Source organism: Phacochoerus africanus, chromosome 5, assembly GCF_016906955.1.
Source record: "Phacochoerus africanus isolate WHEZ1 chromosome 5, ROS_Pafr_v1, whole genome shotgun sequence".
NCBI classification, from domain to species: Eukaryota; Metazoa; Chordata; class Mammalia; order Artiodactyla; family Suidae; genus Phacochoerus; species Phacochoerus africanus.
Window position 1 is genome coordinate 74252620 of NC_062548.1, and position 22821 is coordinate 74275440.

Consider the following 22821-nt stretch of genomic DNA (forward strand, 5'->3'; position numbering starts at 1 on the left):
AAAAATTCAGGCATGAAATAGCCATTGAAAAAATTGCCGGGAATTTCAGACCACCAGAAACAATGTGAAATACATTTATATTGGTGTCTACCTTTTGGCGACATTGTCTTTTGGAAACTATCAGCTGATTAACTGAAGCCTAATGAGGAAGGGAGAATGTATCTGTTGAAAATGAAAACGGTGTCTGTCAAGAGGCTAGAGAATCTAATTTGTGAACAAAAGGGAGTATTTTGAGTTGGAAATCAAAGAGACATATCAGCTGATTTAGGTTGGTATCTACAAACTGTGCACACTTAATATGAAACTTTGGCAAGGTGCTTAATCTTTCAGAGCCAGTTTCCTTTTTTGAAAATGGAAATAAATCATAGAATTTGCCTTAGTGTTGGCTGGGAAGATTCGATGAGTAGATAAAGGCAAAGCACAGAGAGCAGTGTCCAGCACAGAGCAAGTATTGAGAAGTAGTAGTGAAATGGTAAAGCTGGACCTTGTTTCCGTACATTACTCATGAGATACCATAAGACAAGTGATAGTGTAATAACATTCAACTCTCAACCCCTGCAAAGTTCCTGCAGAAAACCTTGGTCCCAGACCATCTTACCTAAGCAGACCTTCCTGGGTGCCGTAGATATGGATGAAACCATGGGGAGGTTCCTATATGGGATGATTATGGAAGCTGACTGCAATAAAATGCATGGCTGTATCTACGTGGGAGTTGCTGACACAAGTGAAAGATTTAATGTTGTTGCTACAACGTTTACGGAGGATGAGCCAAGAGCTTTATACACACATTGTCATGCACATCTTGGGGATTTAATGGTGTTGAGGTTTGTTGGGATATGAAAGAACTCCGCAGTGATCTCGGTACTGTCAAGTCTTTGTATGACACTATTCATGCATCTCTGAAAAGCTGGCAAATTTTCAAAACATTTGTAAGAGGAGTGAAGGCATAACATACAGGAAGCTCTCAAGGGTTGTTGAAAACATGTTGGACTATTGGTTGTGATTGAAGGACTTCTGCAGACTATTCAGACATGCGAAGTTGTACCAAGCTAGTCTTGAAATGCGCAGGTGGCTGGTGCTATGAGGTCTTGCCTGACTGTGGTTTCCAAATTTGAACTCACCTTTTGTTTACACATTTTACCAAATTTTAAACAATAGAAGCATTGCGGGCAATTTTTTTTTTTTTCCCCTAAGGAGCTTCCAAGGAAGCTATAGACAATTTTCTCTTTGCCATCAAAGTCAGAAGCAAAATTTCATGGTTTATCATCTGAGATAAGTGATAAATATGTCAAATCCATTGGGACAGAACAGAGAAATTATGCCAAAAAGCAATCCCCAAAGATTGCAAAGCAGGAAAACTCACTCTAAGGAAAAAGAGTTCACAGTAAAGCAGGTAGGACATTTCCCCTGGAGTCCCCATCGTGGCTCAGTGGTTAAGGAATCCTACTAGGAACCATGAGGTTGAGGGTTCAATCCCTGGCCTTGCTCAGTGGGTTAAGGACCCGGCGTTACCATGAGCTGTGGTGTAGGTCGCAGACGCAGCTCGGATCCCGAGTTGCTGTGGCTGTGGAGTAGGCCGGTGGCTACAGCTCCGATTCAACCCCTAGCCTGGGAACTTCCATATACCACAGGAGTGGCCCAAGAAAATGGCAAAAAGACAAAAAAAAAAAAAGTCGTTTCCCCTACTATAGAAAAAAATTATAATACATATTTATTTCTCATATAGTAGTCACATTGCTAAATTTGTGTTTTCAAAACAAGTAATAGCAAAACGAAAAGAAATTTCAGGAGTTCCCGTTGTGGCTCAGTGATTAACGAATCTGACTTGCATCCATGAGGACGCAGGTTCGATCCCTGGCCTCGCTCAGCAGGTGAAAGGATCCCACGTTGCCATGAGCTGTGGTGTAGGCCAGCGGCTACAACTCTGATTAGACCCTTAGCCTGGGAACCTCCATATGCTGTGGGTATAGCCCTAAAAAGCAACAAAAAAGAAAAAATAAATAAATTTCAGAAACAGTATACTATGGAACAGTATATTAAATGAAGAAACAGCTAAACAGGGGCAAGGATTTTAGTGTGCCTGTCTGCTTGCCATGCCCACGCCTCCACACAACCCCAGTGTCCTGGATGGAGCACACAGCCCTCCTCCTGGCCACAGACGGACTGAGGTGGCCACCGTAAGCTTGCCCATGACCTTGACTTGGGGCTGGACTCCAACAATGAGATTCTCTCTCAGGCATCTGAACTGGGTGACGCAGAGAGCAATGACACTTGGTAGTGAGCAGAGGGGCAGAGGGTGCTGCTAACCAGGGAGGTGGGGACAGTACCTGGAGCCCCTGAGTGCTGGGCCTCCGCGTGAGCCTAGGACAGCAGCCCCTGCAGAGAGGCCATCCTGGCTTCAGTCCAGAGGCCCCGTTGTACTTAAGGTCAGAAGCATAGCCTTCATCATGGAACTGCTCCCTGATGTGTCTGTCTGCCTTAAGTCTTTGAGAGCAGCCCTTAGGTTTTATTATCTAGTGTCCTGCGGGAGCCGTTCATCAGGCTTCTTGGGAAATGGATGCATGAGGGTCAGAGGACGGTTAGGAGACCCGCTGGGTGAGGGATGTGATGAGTGTGGTAATTCCTGCAGGAGAGGACCCTTGGCCTCCCATCGGATCCCCTGGAAAGTGGCTCGAGAAGTGGTAGCATCAGTGGCTGGGGAGAGGCCTGGAAGAAGACAGGCTTGAGAAGTCTCAGGAGCCTGGCGATGAGGACCCGGGCCTGTTAACACAGACCTTCACCCCCAGGCGAGCAGCCCCACCCTCGCCCAGTGCCTCAGCCTCAGCGCCTCAAACATATCTGTCATCCTGCCTCACTCACTCCCAACGGACCACGGGCCACCGGGCTAACTGGGTCCCTGTCCTCACACAGCACGCCCATCCTCCCCTCAGGGCTTTGCACCTTCCTCCTCCCCACAGATGCCAACCCCGCTCAACCTTCAAGGCCTGTTCTAGTCTCACTTCTTCCAGGTGGCCTTCCCCACACTCCTTCCCTAAACAGCACCCCTTAGAGTCTTCAGGCCTCCACATACATTTATCTTGTCTTTTTTTTTTTCCGCCTTTTCTAGGGCCGTTTCTGAGGCATATGGGGGTTCCCAGGCTAGGGGTCCAATTGGAGCTGTAGCTGCCAGCCTACGCCAGAACCACAGCAACACGGGATCCGAGCCGCGTCTGCGACCTACACCACAGCTCACGGCAATGCCAGATCCTTAACCACTGAGCAAGGCCAGGGATCGAACCCGCAACCTCATGGTTCCTAGTCGGATTCGTTAACCACTGCGCCACAAGGGGAACTCCCACGTACACTTATCTTTGTTGAACCCAGGAAATGCATGTGACCTGGGACTCCCTGGGGCCACAGCAAGGAAAGAACAAGGCAGCCACTGCCCCCCATTCCTACGCCAGGAATGCAGGCCCTCCTCATGCCCTGTTTGCCTCTTGCCACGACTCCCCTTCCCTCCCCCAAAGAGGAAGAGCTAGAAGTTCTTTTTTTCCTACATCCCTGTCTGGGCTCCTGGTCCTCTTGTTCCCATGTCCAGGGAGCCTCTGGTTTCAGCTCTTTTCTCTCCTTCTGCCACTGCAAAGGTACAGGATGCTTCTCCCAGGTTGCAGCCCATCCACTCACCCAGCCCCAGGACACCCCATCTCTCGCCCATGCTGCAGTGGCACCCCGGCCCCACCACCTGGCAGCCAACCACCCTCTAATGAGCATGTTAGTGCTCAGATGTGGCCAGCCCAGGATTCTCAGTAAGCTGGGGTGGGCCTCTCGTTATCCTAATGAGCTGCCTGGCAGTTCTTCTGGAGACCCCCCCTCTTTCTCCAGGGATCACGGACTTGGTCCCCTCAGTGACACCACTGGGTCTGCCCTGCCCTTCCCTCCCTACCACCACCTGCAGCTTGGCCCTCAATCTTGCTGCTCCCATGTCCTGTATTCTGGAAGCCGGATTCCAGGCCCTGACCTGTCTGATGTCCTCAGTACTGAAACTGAGCGGCAGAATTTCTGGTTGCTTAGGCAAAAAAGGCCAGGGCGTGCTAAGCCAAGCTCACTCAGTGAAAGCCACATTTAACTTCCATCAGTGCAATTTGCTCCTCCTCCAGGAAGCCTTCCTGACTACTCTAAATCTAACTCACCTGGATCTGCCTGATCACTCTGGAGAAATCTGAAGCCCACAAATGGTTCTGTAACATGTGTTCACCTTTTGCATCTCTATAAGACCTTTATAAATAGACAGTATGATGCGAGTATGCACTCTCTCAATATTCAGCAGATTGTGTCTGATGCCCTACTATGTGCCGAGCATTGTACTTGGTGCTGAGGACAAAGCAATGAGCAAAACAAAGCATGGTAGCCCGTATCATGGAGGTTCACGTGTAGCACATTGGTGGAACAGAATGGGCAACCAGACACTGATGTCCAGTATGAACAGTGCTGAGTGGGTGCCCAGAGGTGTTTGGGGAGCAATATTGAAGGAGCATAATATGAAAGATGCCAACTGTTTCTGGTTCCACTCAAAGCCCGATCTGAGGCAACTTGGTCCCAAAGAGTCATATTCTGTACTGTGTGAGCCACACAACCCCCCAGTGAAGGAGACCCAAGGAGACAGGCCCCCCGGGCCAAGCTTAAGCAAGGAGTGGGCCAGGGCCTGGGAATGTGAAGGATCAGGAAGGGAGGAGAGGGAGGGAGTTTCCTGGCAGTAAGAGTACTTGTCATGGTGTAAGACCTCGGCGGGTACGGGCCCCACAACTGCTCGCATCACAGCATGAACAAGCAGTAGAAATTTAATAGAAACCATAGAGTGACATTCGCTTTAAGCAGAATGCATCTTGCTTCCTCCATCCCTCCCTCCCTTCTTTCTATGTTTATTCTTCCTTTCTCTTCTTTTCTTTTTCTTCCTTCCTTTCTTTCTCTTCCTTTCTTTCTTTCTCTTTCTTTCTTTTTTTCTCTCTTTCTTTCTTTCCCCTTCCTTCCTTCCTTGTCACACTTCTTATTACTAAAGAAATGCATTTTCACTATGGAAAAGTTTCAATATACAGTAAAGAAAAAAAGACCTACATCAAAATTCCACCCCTCTGATATCATTATTGTAAAAAATCACACTGTTCTTAATATTAATAAGAGCTAGCATTTATTGAGCTCTTTCTAGATACCAGGCACTGTCTTAAGACTTTCCGTGCATTTATTTACTCCTCATGACACTAATGACAAGTACTCTTTTTTTGTTTGTTTCTTTTTCTTTTTTGTCTTTTTAGGGCTGCACCCATGGAGGTTCCCAGGCTAGGGGTCGAATTGGAGCTGTAGCCGCTGTCCTACACCACAGCCACAGCAACGCCAGATCCGAGCCGCATCTGCGACCTACACCACAGCTACATCATGGCAATGCTGGATCCTTAACCCACTGAGGGAGGCCAAGGATCGAACTCGCAACCTCATGGTTCCTAGTCGGATTCATTTCCACTGCGCCACAACGGGAACTCCCAAGCACTCTTTTTTTAATTTGACCTAACAGATGAGGAAACTCAGACACAGTTTAAGCAGGAGACAGAATTGCAACATGAATCCAGACTTGAACGGTGAACAGGGTTAAATTTTTGTTGTATGTATTTAGGTCTTTTTAAAAGGATCATAAATGCATATGGGCTCCTTTTCTGTTTCTTTTTACAAATGCATTTTGCAAAAATCTCGAGTAACATAGAGTCATCCTTAACATACATTATATAGTTCAAGTTACATATTTGCACTGCAGGAAAAAATTCAGAGGATTGTAACAAGGAAAACAAAAATCATTTGTGATCCTCCCACCCAAAAGACCACTGTTTACCCTTAGGCTCTATCCTCCATTCCTGGAAAGAATTTGGGATCAGGAAGACAGCTACAGCTCCTAAACCGGGCAACCTCACCCAGGGAGTCTGTTCATGAGCTGGGAAGCAGCGTGAGCATTCAGCCGTCGGGCGCTCACTCACTGGAGGATTACGCTTGATGTATGAATTATGTTTGAAACCCTGAAAAACACTTCCATCTGATGCAGATGAGGAGGCTACAGGCTATACGGTTAAACACCACACGGTCTTTAGAAACACCGGGGTGGCTGTGGAAAGAGAGCTGGGCCAGGAGGTCCACAGAGCTGGACTCTCCTCCAGAGATGCGTCTGCGGGCGACGTCCTGGCCTGCCTGAGCCTCAGTTTCCTCATCTGTACAATGAGCGGCTACGTTTCCAAGAAGGAGCGCACATCAGCCGAGTTTCACTTCTGGGGTATCGGCTGTGTTTTGGACGACTCTTGACACAGTTCCCACCCAGCTCTGGCACGAGAAACAAGAGGGCCGGTATTATGAAAGACGTTGGGGTCAGGGAACACCAAAGGCTTAAGGACGCCCAGAGGAGGGTGTGAGCTCTGTTTCCCTGGAGGGCTGGGCCAGCCAAGCCGATTAGGGGCCCAGAGCAGCTGTGGGCAGAAGGAGGCCGCTGGGAGTGAGGGGATTCAAACGGCTCTTTCCCACCCTCTCCCCCACCAGCCTGCTCTGTGTAAAAATTCCAAACTCCCAATCAAACCCCCATCTCTTTTCTTCTTTCATTCACCTGCCCATCTTCCTTTCCTCTTCTCTCCTTTTCTATCCAAACTCATAATTAATCGCTCAAGGCAAAAGTAATGAATGTTAATTGGCCATCTGTAGGAAGACTAATTAAAATCTACCACGCTGGGGTTTCAAACATACCTATAGCAACGGAGTGAATCGGGAATGAGGCGAGGAGGGACTGAGGTAACAGCTGAAAGACTGCAAAACACCATTGGGCTTAGGTGTGAGGGAACGACGCCAGAGAAGGGCTGTGATGCTGGAGAGAGGGAGAGAGAGAGAGGGAGAGAGAGAGAAACTTAGTTGATTTGCTCGCACCACTGCAGGACCTGGCATTTTGTGGCTTTCTGTTTTGTATTTGATAAACACATTTACACATTTCTTTCTCACTGGACAGGGCTTAAGAGGTGACTGGAGTTTGTCAACACACAATTGTTGTCCCTCAGTCACAGACCCGAACACATCTCTTTATCCAAGAACACCTACACCATGTCAAAAATTATACACACACACACACACACACACACATGCACATATGCCCACGTGTTGGTTAAATCTCACACACAGCTTTGCACAGGTTCAGACTTGCAAGGTCATACTCTGTTGCATGCACACACATGCACATCCAGTTATAAACTGAGAAGAACCCAGGGACACAAAATGTGGTTACACACAGTCACACATAATCATGTCTGCATATAGCTGTAATACATACAATAGTTTAAATATACACATCAACTGTTATGCAAATATAAGTGGGACAGGGCCCTCAGGGTAGCTTATACTTACACTCACATTCACATAATAGTCTACGAGGTATGTCTAGACAGATACCTGAACCACCTTTGCATGCACACACTGGCATCTGGCAAGTTCTACAACAAAACTCTTAGACACAGGTATACGCGCAATTACACAAACTCCTCTTCCATGTATAAGCACAGCCAAATGTTGAAGCACCCAAATGACCAATATTAACACAAAGGCGGATACCAATGAACTTATTTGCAGAACAGAAACAGATTCATAGACTTGGAAAATAAACTTATGGTTGCCAAAGGGGACAGGTGGGAGGGGGGTGGCCTAGGGGTTTGGGATGGAAATATTAAAAAATGAGGTAGTGATGATGGTTGTACAACTAAAAAAAAGAATAAGATTCATTGCGTTATTTAAAAAAAAGCTAAAGTGGTGAACAGTGACACACACATGTGGCTGGGGGCCAGGGCAGTCCTTGTGGGGTTCATATATGTCCATATATGTGCACACAGAGACCCAGGCTCCAGGAAAGAACACACCCCAGATAATGACCGCTCACCTTCCCGAGGACACAAGGTTGGAGCCATAGACACAAAGCCTAGGCCACCTCGCCTCTCTCAGAACACCCTGCTTAAGCAACACAGGCACCCAGAGCTGCCACAATGTCCCATTCAATCCTTGGGCAGAAAGGATGGTGGTTCTGAGAAAGAGGGAGAGGTGGCTTTGGGGAGCAGGCTGGGCTTTGATGAGGCAGGTCAGGGACGAGGCTGGCAGCCTGTGGCTGGGTGGCAGGGCCTTTGTATTCACTATATCTTGACAGCATCAATTCAGTGGGTCTGGGGAGGCTTCTCCTGGGAGGCCTGGCATTGTGGGAAGAGATCTGACCCAGGAGCTGGATCCGTTCAACCAGGGTCCCTGTCTTCTCGTACTTGAGTGAGAAGGCTGCCCTCCTTTCTGCATTGTTTCTGAGGCCTCTTCCTCATTGCTATAAAAATCCCTTTAGGATGAGTTTAGATGAAAGCAGAGGGGGCATTCCTGTCATGGCTCAGCGGGTTAAGAACCTGACTACTATTCATGAGGATGCCGGTTCGATCCCTGGCCTCACTCAATGGGGTAAGGATCCAGTGTTGCCATGAGCTGTAGTGTAGGTCACAGACATGTCTTAGATCCCGACTTGCTGTGGCTGCAGCTCTGATTCGACCCCTAGCCTGGGAACATCCATATGCTGCACTCTAAAAAGATAAAAATAAAAAATACAAAAAAGAAAACAGGAGGGAGTGCAAACATGAAAAAGAACTCCCTGACACGGGGGCCAGGGGAGGAAAACCTGGAATATATGAGTCAAGAGAAAGGAGACAGGGCTTCACACAGGGGCAACCCCTGGGGCTTTATGCCCTCTGCTCTGGATCTGAGGCCCTCAGACCTCCGCAACCCATAGTCAGTGTCAACTGCATCCTCAGGTCCAGCAAGAAGAGCAGGCCAGAGGAGGGCAAGGCCTAGGTGCTCCGAGAGGGACTGCGCACCGGGTGTGTCCCTGGGGAGTCAGCCAAAGAATCCCCAGCTGTAGGAAGCAGTCTGCAAAGAAAGAATCCTTGAGGCCCCAAGAGTGCCTGACACGCACAAGGCCAGGCATCCATCGCCACCCTCTGGAATCCAGGGGGCTTGGCTGGAGTTCCCTGGTGGCCTAGTGGTTGGGGATCTGGTGTTGTCACTGCTGTGGCACAGGCTTGATCCCTGGCCAGGGAACATCTGCATGCCGCAGACATGGCCACAAAAACCCCCAAAACAAAACGGGGGTGGGGTTGGCTGCTTTACATCCCCACCTGGGGATGGGGGAAGTCCAGCTGCTGCGATTGCCCAGGGCCACCAGCTGTAAGAGGCCAAACCAGGCCACAGAAGCCAAGGCAGGGCGCTGGGCCTCTCCCCGTGCAGGCCTACAGGCCCAGGAGGGAGCGAAGCTGCTTCCCAGGGTGTGGACTTCCTGGAGCCCCTCCGGGCCCTCGGGGATCTCCCTCTGCCAGGCTCTGGCCTCAGCACTCTCCAGGAGGAACAGGCGCACACACACTCTCACACTCACACACACAACCCTATGACAGCTTCTACATTTGGAGCTGACAGATGTGCAAGGTAACAGCTCGGCACCGCCTGTGCAGCTGAGGCCCCGCGTCGGAGTGGGATTATTTCCAGCGAGGCTCAGGACGGCTGCGTAAGCGCATGCCCGGGTGTGTGTGATTATATGAGTGTGTGTGTGTGTGTGTGTGTGTGGCTTCTCTTGCTCTCTCTCTCCTTCCATGTAAATCTATGTTTCTAATCTTTCTGTCTCTGTTTTCCTCCCTGTTTGTCCATCTTCCTCTCCAGGTCCTGCTCACTGTCTCTCACCCTCGCTGTCTGATTTTTGCCGTCTTGGCCTTGATACTCCATGGAGGAGGAGAGACCTGCCTGCTCTCCACTCCCACACTTAGTCCCTTTCTGGTCACACTGGGGAGGCCTCAAGGATGGACTCTGAGAGCAAGCCCGTTTTGTTCCAGATGACAATGCAGCTGTCCCTGCACTGTGCACAAGGCTCCTGCTCTAGGGGGCTGTCCTGGGCCAAGAGCAGCTCCCCACCTCCCTCCTTGGTCACTGTCTTCAGGCTGGGCCTTCCTCTCCTGCGGAGCTAGCTTGCCCTGACCTCATCATTTACATGCAGGTCTTCCCCACCCCCCCCCCGCCCCCCCCCGCCCAGTGTTCTGTTCTTTTCTTTTCATGGAGATTTTTTCCTTTATTAAACTCAAGACTTGGGTACATCAAATAAAACCAATTTGTTCCCCAGTTTTCTATCTCCGTCTTGTTATTCCCAACTCCCAGCACAAGCCTCGCCTCACCATGCCCTGCGCTGACCCCACATCTGGACTCACAATGACCCTGACCTTGGCCACACATGGATCCTTAATTCTGACCTCAGACTAACCCCAACCCTTAAGCCTGACTCTGTCCCTTGAACTTCCCCTTCTCTGAGGGGCTGCCTCCTTTGATCACTGCCAATATCACCTGGGTTTGCAAGGTTCACAGCCCACTTTTTAAATGAATGAATTCTCGCAGCTCACTTTTGAATGCTCTAGTGCAAGTGGGGACATACCTAGAGCCATTAATTGGAATCTGTAGTGAAAGAGGAAAAACGGGAGAGTGTTTCTTAAAACTCCCTGGGCGACTCTGACACAAGCCAGCCCTACCCATGTCTACAGTACACACGAGGGCTTTCCTTTAGGGATTCCAATGAGGGTTTGAGCCCCCATATAGGGATGTCTGGGCTGGGTGGGGGTTCGTCTACAGGGCCCTGACTCCCAGGTACCAGTCATCACAACCAAGCCCTTTCAAATGCTTAAGTACAACCTGGCAGGGGGCCCTTAAAGCATTCACTTGCTCACCCTCATTCATTCATTCATTCATTCATTCATATTTTCATCAAACACTCAACAAGGCCTCAGGAGATGAGGTCTTGGTAAGGTCTGTGGGATACACAGCGCTCCATGAGCCAGAGGCCTGGGATCCCTGGGATCAAGCTGGGCCTTGGGAGGGTAGGGCCTGGGCAGGAAAGGCCTCTGCAGCAGTTGGACCAAGACCAGAACAGGGTGTGGGCCAAACAGACTCCTACAGCCCTGAGGCGGCACCAGATCTGGAAAGTGGGAACCGGGCCCCTCTCTTCCCTTGCCCTGGGGTTGGGAATGGGGACATGGCCTATGAACTGAGACCACCAGACAGATTGCAGTCAGGTGAGGACTCACCTGAGCCCCTGGAGTCAGCTGCGGGTGGGCCTGAGAGGTGGATTCTCTGAAGAAAAAAGGAAACTTCCTTCTCCCTTCTTTATTCCTAAACCTCCCTGAAAATCAAAGGTCACTTCGGCTCGCACACACTAGGGCAGTTAGGGTTGAGGGGCTGGGTGACACGGGAGCCTTATGGGAAGTTAACTATAATTCTGGGGGGCAATAGGGAAGTGGGCTTTACTTCCAAAGTCCAAGAGCCCTTCCAGCATTCAGCCCCGCAGACAGAGCTCAGCACTGGGCCAGGGGAGCAAACATGTCTCACTCCTTCCTCTCTCCAGCCACCCTCTAACCCTTCTCACACTAGTTCCAGAGGCTCGGAGCCCTCCTCAGCTAACTTCCCCACAAGCAAGCTGCCGGTGGCTTCAGGTCCACTCCCCTCCACCCCTCTGCCCCGGATCCCACAAATGCTATGGGGACCCCACCCCAGGGAATGGACGTGCCCTTCACCCACCTCCCTATCACCATACAGGATGTCGATGGTGCGGGAGCGTGGCTGGGTGCTACGTGAGTGGGAACTACCGCACGCATACTAGCAGAGGAGGCCACATCCTGCAATAAAAGGCCACATTCTGACAGGAGAGGAGGTGGGTGAAGGAGGCCAGAAGGTGGCATCCCAGGAAGCCAGCCCTGAGGTGAAAGGGGCAGACAGCAGGGTGGAGCACAGCCCGAGGAGCCATCCTGGTGGCAAGGTAGCAGCAGCAGGGTGCCTGGCCTCAGCTACGAGTGGCCCAACACCAGCCTGCATTACCTTCCCAGGACGAAGGACAGGACTTGGGGGTGGGGAGGGAGCTCCTGACCAGCCCAGTCGCAGCTGGTCAGGTTCACGGACAGAGGTGCTGGAGCTCCCTGGGGCAGGCCTGGAATATTCCCCCCACTCCTCTGCTCCCCACAGGCCAGCTGCTGGCCTCCAGCTCTGGGGTATTAAACACAAAACTGAAAACCTACCCAGCTCTTTCATGCCACAGACAAAGAGCAATCTTGTTTGTCTTTTGGCTAATCCGAGGCCCTGCTCAGCCAGCAGCTGAGCTCTGGGCACGTGCAGGCGTGTATTGTGTGTGTGCTTTGCGGGTGCTTGTGCGTGGTGGCCAAGGCCAGGCCGTGCACTCTGAGAACACACATGGTTAGCCCCTGGAGGCTGGCAAGGAGGTCTCTCTGCCCTAGCAGTGAGGCTGAGTCCAGGACAAGTAGCAAGGCCTGGGAATCCCGGTGGCCAGAGGCCATGGAGGCCTGGGCGGGGTCGGGGTTGGGGGGAGTCCTCCTGAGAGAGTGAGCCCAGCTCTTTCGGCCTCCTCGCTGCTTGGGGGCCCCTGAGTCCAGAAGAGACAGGTGTAGGGTCCTACTCAAGGCTCTTTAATCTCGGAGCTCAGAGCAGATAAGAGTCAGGCATGGGAGGGCCTCGCCACCTTGTGGGGACACACGGTATTCCTCCGTAAGTCCTGGCCACCCAGCCCAGCCAGTGGAGAGGGAGACAACTCCACGGGGCATCAACTGGGTTGTGTTGGTGCCAATTGCTCTCATACTCCCTCGGGAGAAAGGGGCTGGGCCAGGAAATCTGTCCCACATCCACCAGCCAGAAGAATCTAAGAGCTCATCTATTTTTTTTATTATTATTTTTATTCCTTTTTTAAACATTATTATTATTATTTTTTTCAGCTGCACTTGTGGCATATGGAAGTTCCCAGACTAGGGACTGAATTCAAGCCGGAGCTGCACTATGCCACAGCTGCAGCAATGCCAGATCCTTAACCCACTGCACAGGGCCAAGGATCCAACCAGCAGAGATGAACCCAGATCATTAACCCATTGTGCCACAGCAGGAACTCCAGAGCTCATCTATTCTAGGGAAACTAAAGTCCAGAGAGGAGCCCTGGCCTGAGACCCACATCTCCATCGCAAAGGGAAGTGGGACCAAGGGTTTCTGGCTCCAAGGCTCAAGCATTTTCCTATAGGTCCAGTGAGCTCAGGACAAGCTGTCCAGGCTGAACCCCAGCCCCACCGAGACCCAGAATAGAGGCAGTGGACCCAGAGTTCCTGCAAAGGGAAGGGTGTCTGGGCCATGTGGAGAAGGGGCTGAAAATAGGGCTCCAGGATGATCTGGATCTTGATATTAAAAGGCAGTAAACTGGAGTTCCGTAGTGGCGAAGTGGTTAACGAATCTGACTAGGAACCATGAGGTTGTGGGTTCGATCCCTGGCCTTGCTCAATGGGTTAAGGATCTGGCGTTGCCGTGAGCTGTGGTGTGGGTTGCAGATGTGGCTCAGATCTCTCGTTGCTGTGGCTGCGGCGTCGGCCAGTGGCTACAGCTCCGATTAGACCCCTAGCCTGGGAACCTCCATATGCCATGGAAAGGCCCTAGAAAAAAAGGCAAAAAGACAAAAAGACAAAAAAAAAAAAGAGGCAGTAAACAGGAGTTCCCATTGTGACTCAGCAGGTTAAGAACCCAACAGTTTCCATGATGACTCGGGTTCAATCCCTGGCCTCGCCCCATGAGCTGTGGTGCAGGTTGCAGACATGGCTCAGATCTGGCGTTGCTGTGGCTGTGGTGTAGGCCAGCAGGTGCAGCCCTGATTTGACCCCTAGCCTGAGAACCTCCATATGCCATAGGTGCGGTCATAAAAAGACAGGGGGTGGGGAAGGCAGTAAATATTAGCCCCTATAGGCACTTACTGCACTGTGCTGAACATTTACAAACATTGGGTCTTTTTTTTTTTGTCTTTGTTGTTGTTGTTGTTGCTATTTCTTGGGCCGCTCCCGCGGGGGCATATAGAGGTTCCCAGGCTAGGGGTCAAGTCGGAGCTGTAGCCACCGGCCTACACCAGAGCCACAGCAACGCGGGATAGGAGTTGCAACGCCGGATCGTTAACCCACTGAGCAAGGGCAGGGACCGAACCCGCAACCTCATGGTTCCTAGTCGGATTCGTTAACCACTGCGCCACGACAGGAACTCCAACATTGGGTCTTTTAATACTTGCAATGCCCCTTTGAGGGAGACATCATTATAATCCACTTCTTTCAGATAAGGAAACAAGCAGAGGAGAGATGCAGTTTGCCCTGGGTTACTAGCCGGGAAGTGGCAAAGTGGGTTTCTGAGCACAGTGATTTTGAATCCACTGAGGGCAAAGGCTCTGCTGGGCAAGAAAGAGCATGAGCTGCTCACTCCCGCTTAGGGATCCTAGCAGGGCTCTGGCCAGGGCCTGCCTCCAGCAAGGTGCTGCCACTGGTTCTCCAGGAGGCACGGCCTCGGTGCGCCCTCTGCTGTACACGAGGAGGAGCAGAGAGAGTTCTGCCCTTCAATGGGGGCTGAGGCTTGACATGGCTGGCAGGTGGTCTCTCCTCCCAAATAAGGAACAGGGGCAATGGGCTGACGGGCAGACACCACCTCTGCAGAGCTCTGGGCCCAACATCCCCTGACCTGCAGAAGGATGGGTTTGGTCACACCCTTGGTTTCTCAGGGCTTCTCCATTTTAGAATCTTGCTCGCCTCCCCCAAAGTCATGGTGGTTCCACCCCACTGAGGACCAGGACCATGGCCAGATGGACGTTACCAGGAGGGCACATGACAGGCCCCCTTAAGAGCTGGGATCCATTCAAGCATTGCCATGTGGGTAAAGGGCAGAACTGGGAATCCAAGAGAGGTGGGGATAGGACCCCTCCCCAAGGGCTGGGGTGGCTATGAGTCAGGCCCTGGAGGCTGGATATTCTTTTGATAGGTCAAGGGTGAAGCAAGGGTAATAAAGACGGGGGTAGGAATAGACTAGAGCATGAAGGAGAGGGTGTCTGATATGTCCACCTAGGCCAACTTTGTTTGCTGCCAGGTGAGGCTCAATGAGAAAGAAAGACAGCCCCAAGACAACCCCTGGGAAATGACGACAGCACCCCAAGTTTGGGTTAATTGCCTCAGGAACACCCCTGGGCCCACCAAATCAGGGAGTCAGTCATGGGACCTGTATCAATGAAGAAAGCGACAGGAGTTTCGTCATGGCTCAGTGGTTAATGAATCTGACTGGGAACCGTGAGGTTGCAGGTTCGATCCCTGGCCTTGCTCAGTGGGTTAACGATCCAGCATTGCCGTGAGCTGTGGTGTAGGTTGCAGACATGGCTCAGATCTCGCGTTGCTGTGGCTCTGATGTAGGCCAGTGGCTACGGCTCCGATTGGACCCCTAGCCTGGGAACCTCCATATGCTGCGGGAGCAGCCCAAGAAATGGCAAAAAGACAAAAAACAAAACAAAACAAAAAAAAACAAAGAAGAAAGCAACAACCTACATTTTATTTGCAGCTACCATTAACACGTACTTCAGCTCTCAGGGCTCCTCCCCTCATGATGGAGATGGATGGCAGGTTCTGGAGAGAAGCAGCAGCAGAACGAGGACACAAAGTTGAAGAGAAGGTCCAGGAGGCATCCCTGTGAGCTGGGACTTGGCTGTCCTCCTTCCCCTCCAGACCAACTGTGAATCTGCATTTTGACACAAGCTCCCCCTCCTCCCCGGGGACTGACCAGGGGCAGGAGACCCAACTTCCTCTCCTCGGTGTTTCAGCTTCTTGTCCTGCTTTTCCCATCCCTAATATTCTACTCCCCAGGAGAGAGAAACACCAACACCCCTAACTTGTCTCTCTCAAGCCTCCTCCTCACTCAGGGTGCTCAACACCGACTCCTGAGAACTGGGACCTCTACCCAAGGCCCTCATAGCTGCTGGCTGGATCTGAGAGCAGGACAGTAGCAGGAAAGCTTATCTGCCTAAGGCTGGCTTGTGGCAGGATGTGGGGATCTAGAGGGCTCCCGGGTGTGCCTGAAAGGGGAGGAAGAAAGCCCCAGGAAGCCAAGCACGTGGGCTTATTCATTATAGAAGTCGACATGGGCTCCAGACTTGAATTCATCCTTTTGCAGCAAGTTCAGCAGTTTCTGGGCTGATACCCTGCAATCCACAAGTTCCCCCTTATTCTTCAGCTCCTGTAGCCTTTTTCGCAAATCTGGGTCCATGGAAGCCTCCCGGGCTATCTGCTGCATGTCTGTGTCCAGGGGACCTAGGGAACAAAGAGCACAAGATAAGGGAACACGGCCGAGGCAGTGGCCTCTGTTGTGTGTGAGGACTGGGGTAGAGTCAGGTCTGGCCAGAAGGTAACACCTCATCTTGGCTGACATGTGTGGTCAGAATCACCTGTGGTCTCTTCTCCCAAACTTCAAACCTCCATCACTTCCTCCTCCCACCCGCTCTGCCCCTACAGCTAACTAGTCACCAGGTAGGACCCTTCTGCTTCTATATTCTACAAGCAGGGCCCTTACTCAACACTGGTTCTCTCCCTGCTTCAACTCCCTCTGTAGCCCTCTCTAAAAATACCTTGCTAAGTCATCACTGGGAGCAGCAAATGGCAGCACAGCTATTTCTAGCCCTGCCTGAGAGAAACATCCATTTGAATAACTAATTACACATGGAATCATCTTCACCAGAACCAAGGATTCCAGGTGAGGGACTATACCACCTGGGTTGAAGTGGAAATAAGAAGGGAGGTGGGAAAGCCAGATTCACATGACCCCATCACCCCTCCCCCAAGCCCGGTGGATGAGTGTGGACAGAGACACCTTCCCATGGTAGGAGAGTGAACACCCAACTTCCTTGGGGGCTTCAGAGTCAGCCTGATCCAGCAGCAGACCCACCGCTTTGACCCTAGGTGGCTCCCTGTGGGCTCCTATGAACCCAGGGCCCCAGCTCACCCCAGTGCTTACCAGCTGTAGTGGTCCCAGAAGCCCCAGGCAGCTCCCTGGGCTGCAGGCTCCCACAGGGCCCCTGGAAAACCAGGCCCCTGATCCACTCTGGCTCTAGCTGGCTCCAATGGTCTCCACTGGTTCCCATGGCATCAAGCTCCTATGAACCCAGGCTTCTAGCACATCCCAGCACTAGCCAATGCCCATGACCACAGATGGTTCCTACGGGCCCAGGCTTATAGTCAGTGTCTGTGAACCTAAGCTTTAAGTGGGTACCCACAAACCCAGGTTGCAGCCAGGCCCAGCACCAGGCTGACCACTGTGGACCCAGGCTTTCGATCCACTCTAGCATCAGGCTGCCGAAGGAGTCTAGCAGCAAGCCTGCCGTGAAGATCACCAGACGGCCTACACAGAATCACCGATGGGTCGACTGGTGAAAGGCTCTGCCCACTGAACTCAGTCTATAAAGACTGGAAGAAATGCCTGTTTCCTCAAATGCACAAACATCAATCCAAGGCCACGAGGATCATGAATAACCAAGGAAATAGGACACCACTAAAGCCAACTAATACAGCTGATGCCTGACCCTAAAGAAATGAGATCTATGAACTGCCTGACCAAGAATTCAGAATAATCCTCTTAAAGAAATTCAGTGAGTTATAAGAAAACACAGATGTCTAAATGAAACCAGGAAAACAATGCATGAATAAAATGAGAACCTCAGCGAAGAAACAAAAACCACTAAAAAAAAAAAAAAAAAAAGGGAGTTCCCGTCGTGGCGCAGTGGTTAACAAATCCGACTGGGAACCATGAGGTTGCGGGTTCAGTCCCTGCCCTTGCTCAGTGGGTTAACGATCCGGCGTTGCCGTGAGCTGTGGTGTAGGTTGCAGACGCAGCTCGGATCCTGCGTTGCTGTGGCTCTGGCATAGGCCAGTGGCTACAGCTCCAATTCAACCCCTAGCCTAGGAACCTCCATATGCCGCGAGAGTGGCCCAAGAAAAATGGCAAAAAGACAAAAAAAAAAAAAAACAACTAAAATCCTTAGTTGAAGAAAACAATGTCTTAAGAATTTGATAGAGAGGTCACTAGCATAAAAAACTAGTGAAATAGAAGACAGATCATCTGAAATCACCTAGTTAGAACAGCAACAAGAAAAAAGAATGTGAGCACGAAGAAAGCCTACATGAGGTAAGGTTTACCCTTAAAAGAAACAATCTATATATTAGGGAGTCCCAGAGAGAAAAAAGAGGAACAGAAAGCTTCTTTAAAGAAGTAATAGCTGAAAACTTTCCAAATCTGGGGAAAGACTTGTACATCCAAGTTTATGAAGCGAATATATTTCAACCCCAAACTATCTTCTCCAAGACACCAGGGCTAGACAGTTTTACTGGCGAACTGTGTCTGTTTTATATGCCAATACCATACTATTTTTTTTGTCTTTTTTTTTGTTGTTATTATTGTTGTTGTTTTTGCTATTTCTTGGGCTGCTCCCGCGGCATATGGAGGTTCCCAGGCTAGGGGTCTAATCGGAGCTGCAGCCACTGACCTACGCCAGAGCCACAGCAACGTGGGATCTGAGCCATGTCTGCAACCTACACCACAGCTCAAGGCAACGCCGGATCGTTAACCCACTGAGCAAGGGCAGGGACCGAACCCGCAACCTCATGGTTCCTAGTCGGATTCGTTAACCACTGCGCCACGACAGGAACTCCCCATACTATTTTGATGTCAAACTATTTCATAAGATAGTATGACAGCAGAGAGTGTGATGCTGGAGAGTTTTGTTCTTCTTCCTCAAGAATGCTCTGGCTATTCAGGGTCTTTTTCTTTTTTGGTGGGGTGGTGCCCATGGCATGTGGAAGTTCCCAGACCAGGGATCAAACCTGTGCCATAGCAGCAACCTGAGCTGCTACAATGACAACATCAGCTTCTTAACCTGCTGCGCCACAAGAGAACTCCTATTCAGGGTCTTTTGCATTCTGTCTGTGAAAAATGGCACTGGAATTTTGACAGAGATTGCATTAAACTTGTAGATTGTTTGGGTAATAAGGACATTTCAACAATATTAATTCTTCCAATCCATGAGCATGGCATCTTTCCATTTATTTTGTATCTTCTTCAATTTCTTTCATCAATATCTTATCTTTTTCAGTGTACAGTTCTTTTACCTCCTTGGTTAAATGTATTCCAAGGTATTTTATTCTTTTTGATTCAATTATAAATGGGCCTGATTTCTTAATTTCACTTTCTGATAGTTCATTATTAACATATAGAAAGGTAACTCATTTTTTATATTGTTTTTGTACCCCCCAACCTTAATGAATTTATTAGTTCTAACAGTTTTTTTGGTAAAGCCTTTAGGGTTTCCTATATATAATATCACCTGTAAACAGAGTTTTATTTCTTCCTCTCCAATCTGGATGTCTTTTATTTTTCTCGCCTCACTGTTCCAGCTAGGATTTCCAATACCATGTTGAATAAAAGTGGGAAGAACAGCTTCCTTATCTTGTTCCTGATCTTAGAGAAAAAGCAGCTTTTTATCATCGACTATGCTAGTTGTGGGCTTGTCATATACAGCCTTTATTATTTTCGGATACATTCACTCTATACACATTTTGCTGAGTTTTGTTGTCGTTTGTTTGTGTGTCTTGTTTTTTTTTTTTAGGGCGGCACCTGCAGCATATGGAAGTTCCCAGGCTAGGGGATGAATCAGGGCTGCAGCTGCTGGCCTACACCACAGCCACAGCAATGCTAACAATTAGACAGCACTTCACAGTGAGGCATAACTTTCACAAGTATTACCTTCTTCAGTCCTCCAAACTGCCCTGTGAGACAGGTAGCAACTGCCCTGTTTCACATGAAAAAATGAGGTACAGGCCTGGAATTCAAACCCGAATCATCTCTCAGACTCTAACATCTCAGACTCCCTGGCCCCACCTTCAAGTCCAGGCAGCTCCCACTCTCAATCCATATCCTCTAAGTACAGCTCCCTGACCCTGCTAGCACTAACTTCCTTGAAGCCTATATTTCCCTTATTTTCCTGGAAGGGTTATACCTGCTAGCACTAACTTCCTTGAAGCCTATATTTCCCTTATTTTCCAGGGGCCAGAGAGTAACCCCCTGCTTCTGGGGACAGGGATGGCTGTAGTGCTTCACCTACCTGGGGCATAGCTCAGCACTCTCAAACTAGGGTCCTCTGCAGCCAGAACCTGATATATCATGTCACGGGCAGCCTTCCCTGCACAGTACAGGGCCCAGCCTTTGAAGGGCTTCACAGCACAGATTGATGAGATGTTAACCACCACTCTGCTGAGGCCAGGACTATCAGGAAAAGCCTTCAAGAAGCTGGAAGTCAGGCAGAGCATGGACGTCAAGTTCAGAGCCCAGTAGCTGTTCACTTCAGCTGAGTCAGTCAGGTCCACCAAGCTTTTGGACACATCTCCAAGAGAGGCTGCAAAACAAGACCTTAGGAATCACCCAGTGTAGGCAGAGTTTTCTCTTCCCCCAGCCCCCTCAAAATTCTTCCAGACACCCCCTTCCCATCCAGACCTAAAAGAGCAATCTCCCTAGTGCTTCCAAAGACGCCTCCCTCTTCCCAGCGCTGCAGACATACATACCTGGGAACCTTCTCACCAGAAACTGCAGCCTGAGAAAGCGCATGCCCTGCTCTGGGACTGGGACTGGGGTTGGGGGGAACCCTGAGGGGCATTTGGGAAGGGGGGAACTGACTTCAGCTGGGAGACCTCACGCCCTAATTCATGCCTCCGCCAGAGGGCACTGAGCAAGACAATCAGAAAAGTTCTACAGGCGTTTTGGAAAACATGGAGTTGAAATGGGGGTGGGTGCGATGAGGAAGAGAGGAAGGAGCAAGAGGTCTTCCTCAGCACCTCACTGAAACCAGGACTTTCAGGCGTCATTTCTAACTCCCTGGCGGAGGTGAGAGGGAGAGAGAACCAAAAGAGGCCTGCAACAGTATCCCAAGCGCTCACCCTGGGAGTCCGCCCCCTCCGAGGGGCCTCTTACCCGCATTGTTGAAGAGCAGCACTCGCTGCAGGCCCTCGGGCCTAGGGAGCTCGCGCAGGGCGCCAAGCAACTGTTGCAAGCCGGCCTCGGCGCCCAGATCAGCGGGCACCCGCACCACCCGCAGGTCAGGCCGCTCGGAGCCCAACTCGGCCTCCAGGTGCCGCAGCGCCTCGTCGTTGCGGGCGGTTAGGACCAACAAGGAGCCAGGCGACAGCAGCGGGGCCAGGAGCTGTGCCAGCGTCCGTCCGAAACCGCGGGAGGCCCCGGTCACCACGCACAGGGCGCGCCCCAGGCCGCCAACCTTACCGACGCCATGCTCCATGCTTCCAAATTCGACGAGTAACTGCTGCGACCCGAAACCAGTCAGGGGTCTGGGCGGCCGCGGCGGGCGGGGCCTTAGTGGAAGTAGGCAGAGGCCCCGCCCCGCGGGGGCGGAAACCAAAGGCGCCCGGAGGAGAGCTGACCCCGTTAGTTTCCTAGGCAACTAGCGGTGAAATTGGAGCTAACTGCAGGGTCCCGGCAAGCGCAGAGCTGCTAAACCCGAGGCTGCAGGAGGCACAGCCCCCATAGGAAATCCTAACCCAGTGCGGAGAGAGGAGGCGTTATCCTTCGCCCCGCGCGCCCGCAGGTTCAGTCCTTGGCTGGGACGCATGCTTCTCCGAACTCCTGACCCAGCTTCCTTGCACAAATGACTTCCTCCAGGTCAGGCCGTGTTGCTCCTTGCCGGGCATCCCTGCACATGGCAGATGCCATTGTAGGGATAGAGGTCCTTACTGGAACTCACAGCCCCAGGGTCACTCGAGCTACCTCCTGGGGAACACAGTCGCTCCTGCACTCATGTTGCACTTTTCCAAGTAGGCAATTCCATCTACTCCCACCGTCAAGGTTTTGCAGTCATTTGTCTACTTAAGCCCTGTGCTTCACAAAAGCCACATTTCCAGTTTTTTTTTTTTTTTTCGAGAGCGGGAAGAGGGGAAAGTTGGCAGACTGCTACAGATCTCCTTGAAGAGGAGTCTTTTCAGAGATTAGCAAGGGCGGTAAGGAACCTCCATAGCTCAGGACGAACTTCACAGGGCTGGTCCCTGCTCAGGGGACAGACTGCAAAATTGCCTTTCAAACTCCTAGTGAAATGCATTTTGCTCCCCTGTTCTGTGGGCTGTCCTTATGAACATCAAAACTATTTTGGAAGCTTTTCACTTTCCACTTAGGTGCCTTTACCATAAACTTTTTGTAACATGTCCAGCCCAGACTGTACATCATGGTGGAACGTATTCTAGGAACAAATGAAATAACAAAGAAACCTTAACTTCATGCAGTGATTTATTTGTTAATATGCACAGTATTTTGAAACTATCTTCTGTAGAATAGGACAAATAAATAATTATGCTAAGTGACGTTAGGAGCTGAGATTTTTTTCAGTGTTAGAGAAAAGAGACCAAAAATAATTTAAGGAAGTTAGTGGAAACAATCTCTAAAATGAGTTTGAATTGGAAGTCAGTGACTGTAAAACTAATTGCAATTGCTTTTACTTTTACGCATTGACACCGGAAAGTTTTCCTTTTTTTAATTTTTATTTTATGTTTTAATTTTTTAAAAATTTTTTTCTTTTTAGGGCTGCACCCATGGCATAGGGAGGTTCCCAGGCTAGGGGTTGAATCTTAGCTGTAGCTGCCGGCCTATGCCACAGCCATAGCAACGCCAGATCCCAACCGAGTGTGCAGTCTACAACCACAGCTCACAGCAACACCTGATCCCCAACCCACTGAGTGAGGCCCGGGATCGGACCTGTGTCCCCATGGATACTAGTCAGATTCCTTTCTGATGAGCCGTCACAGGAACTCCCAGAAACAGTTTTCTATTGTGTGACTTATTCAATGCCTATTGTTACAGAGAAAAACAAATCTGATTCCGCATCAGATGTATACCTTT

At 50.4% G+C, this 22821-nt stretch overlaps 1 protein-coding gene across 1 annotated transcript; it reads right to left on the bottom strand.

The window, feature by feature from the left end:
- Positions 1-15416: 15416 nt before the first annotated feature.
- On the bottom strand, positions 15417-21291 carry SPR (sepiapterin reductase). The gene is made up of 3 exons (XM_047781787.1): positions 20893-21291; positions 20030-20320; positions 15417-16190 (listed from the first exon to the last, which is right to left on the bottom strand). Exons 1-3 carry the CDS (start codon positions 21212-21214, stop codon positions 16000-16002), a joined length of 804 nt encoding a protein of 267 aa, XP_047637743.1. The 5' UTR covers positions 21215-21291; the 3' UTR covers positions 15417-15999.
- Positions 21292-22821: the final 1530 nt, after the last annotated feature.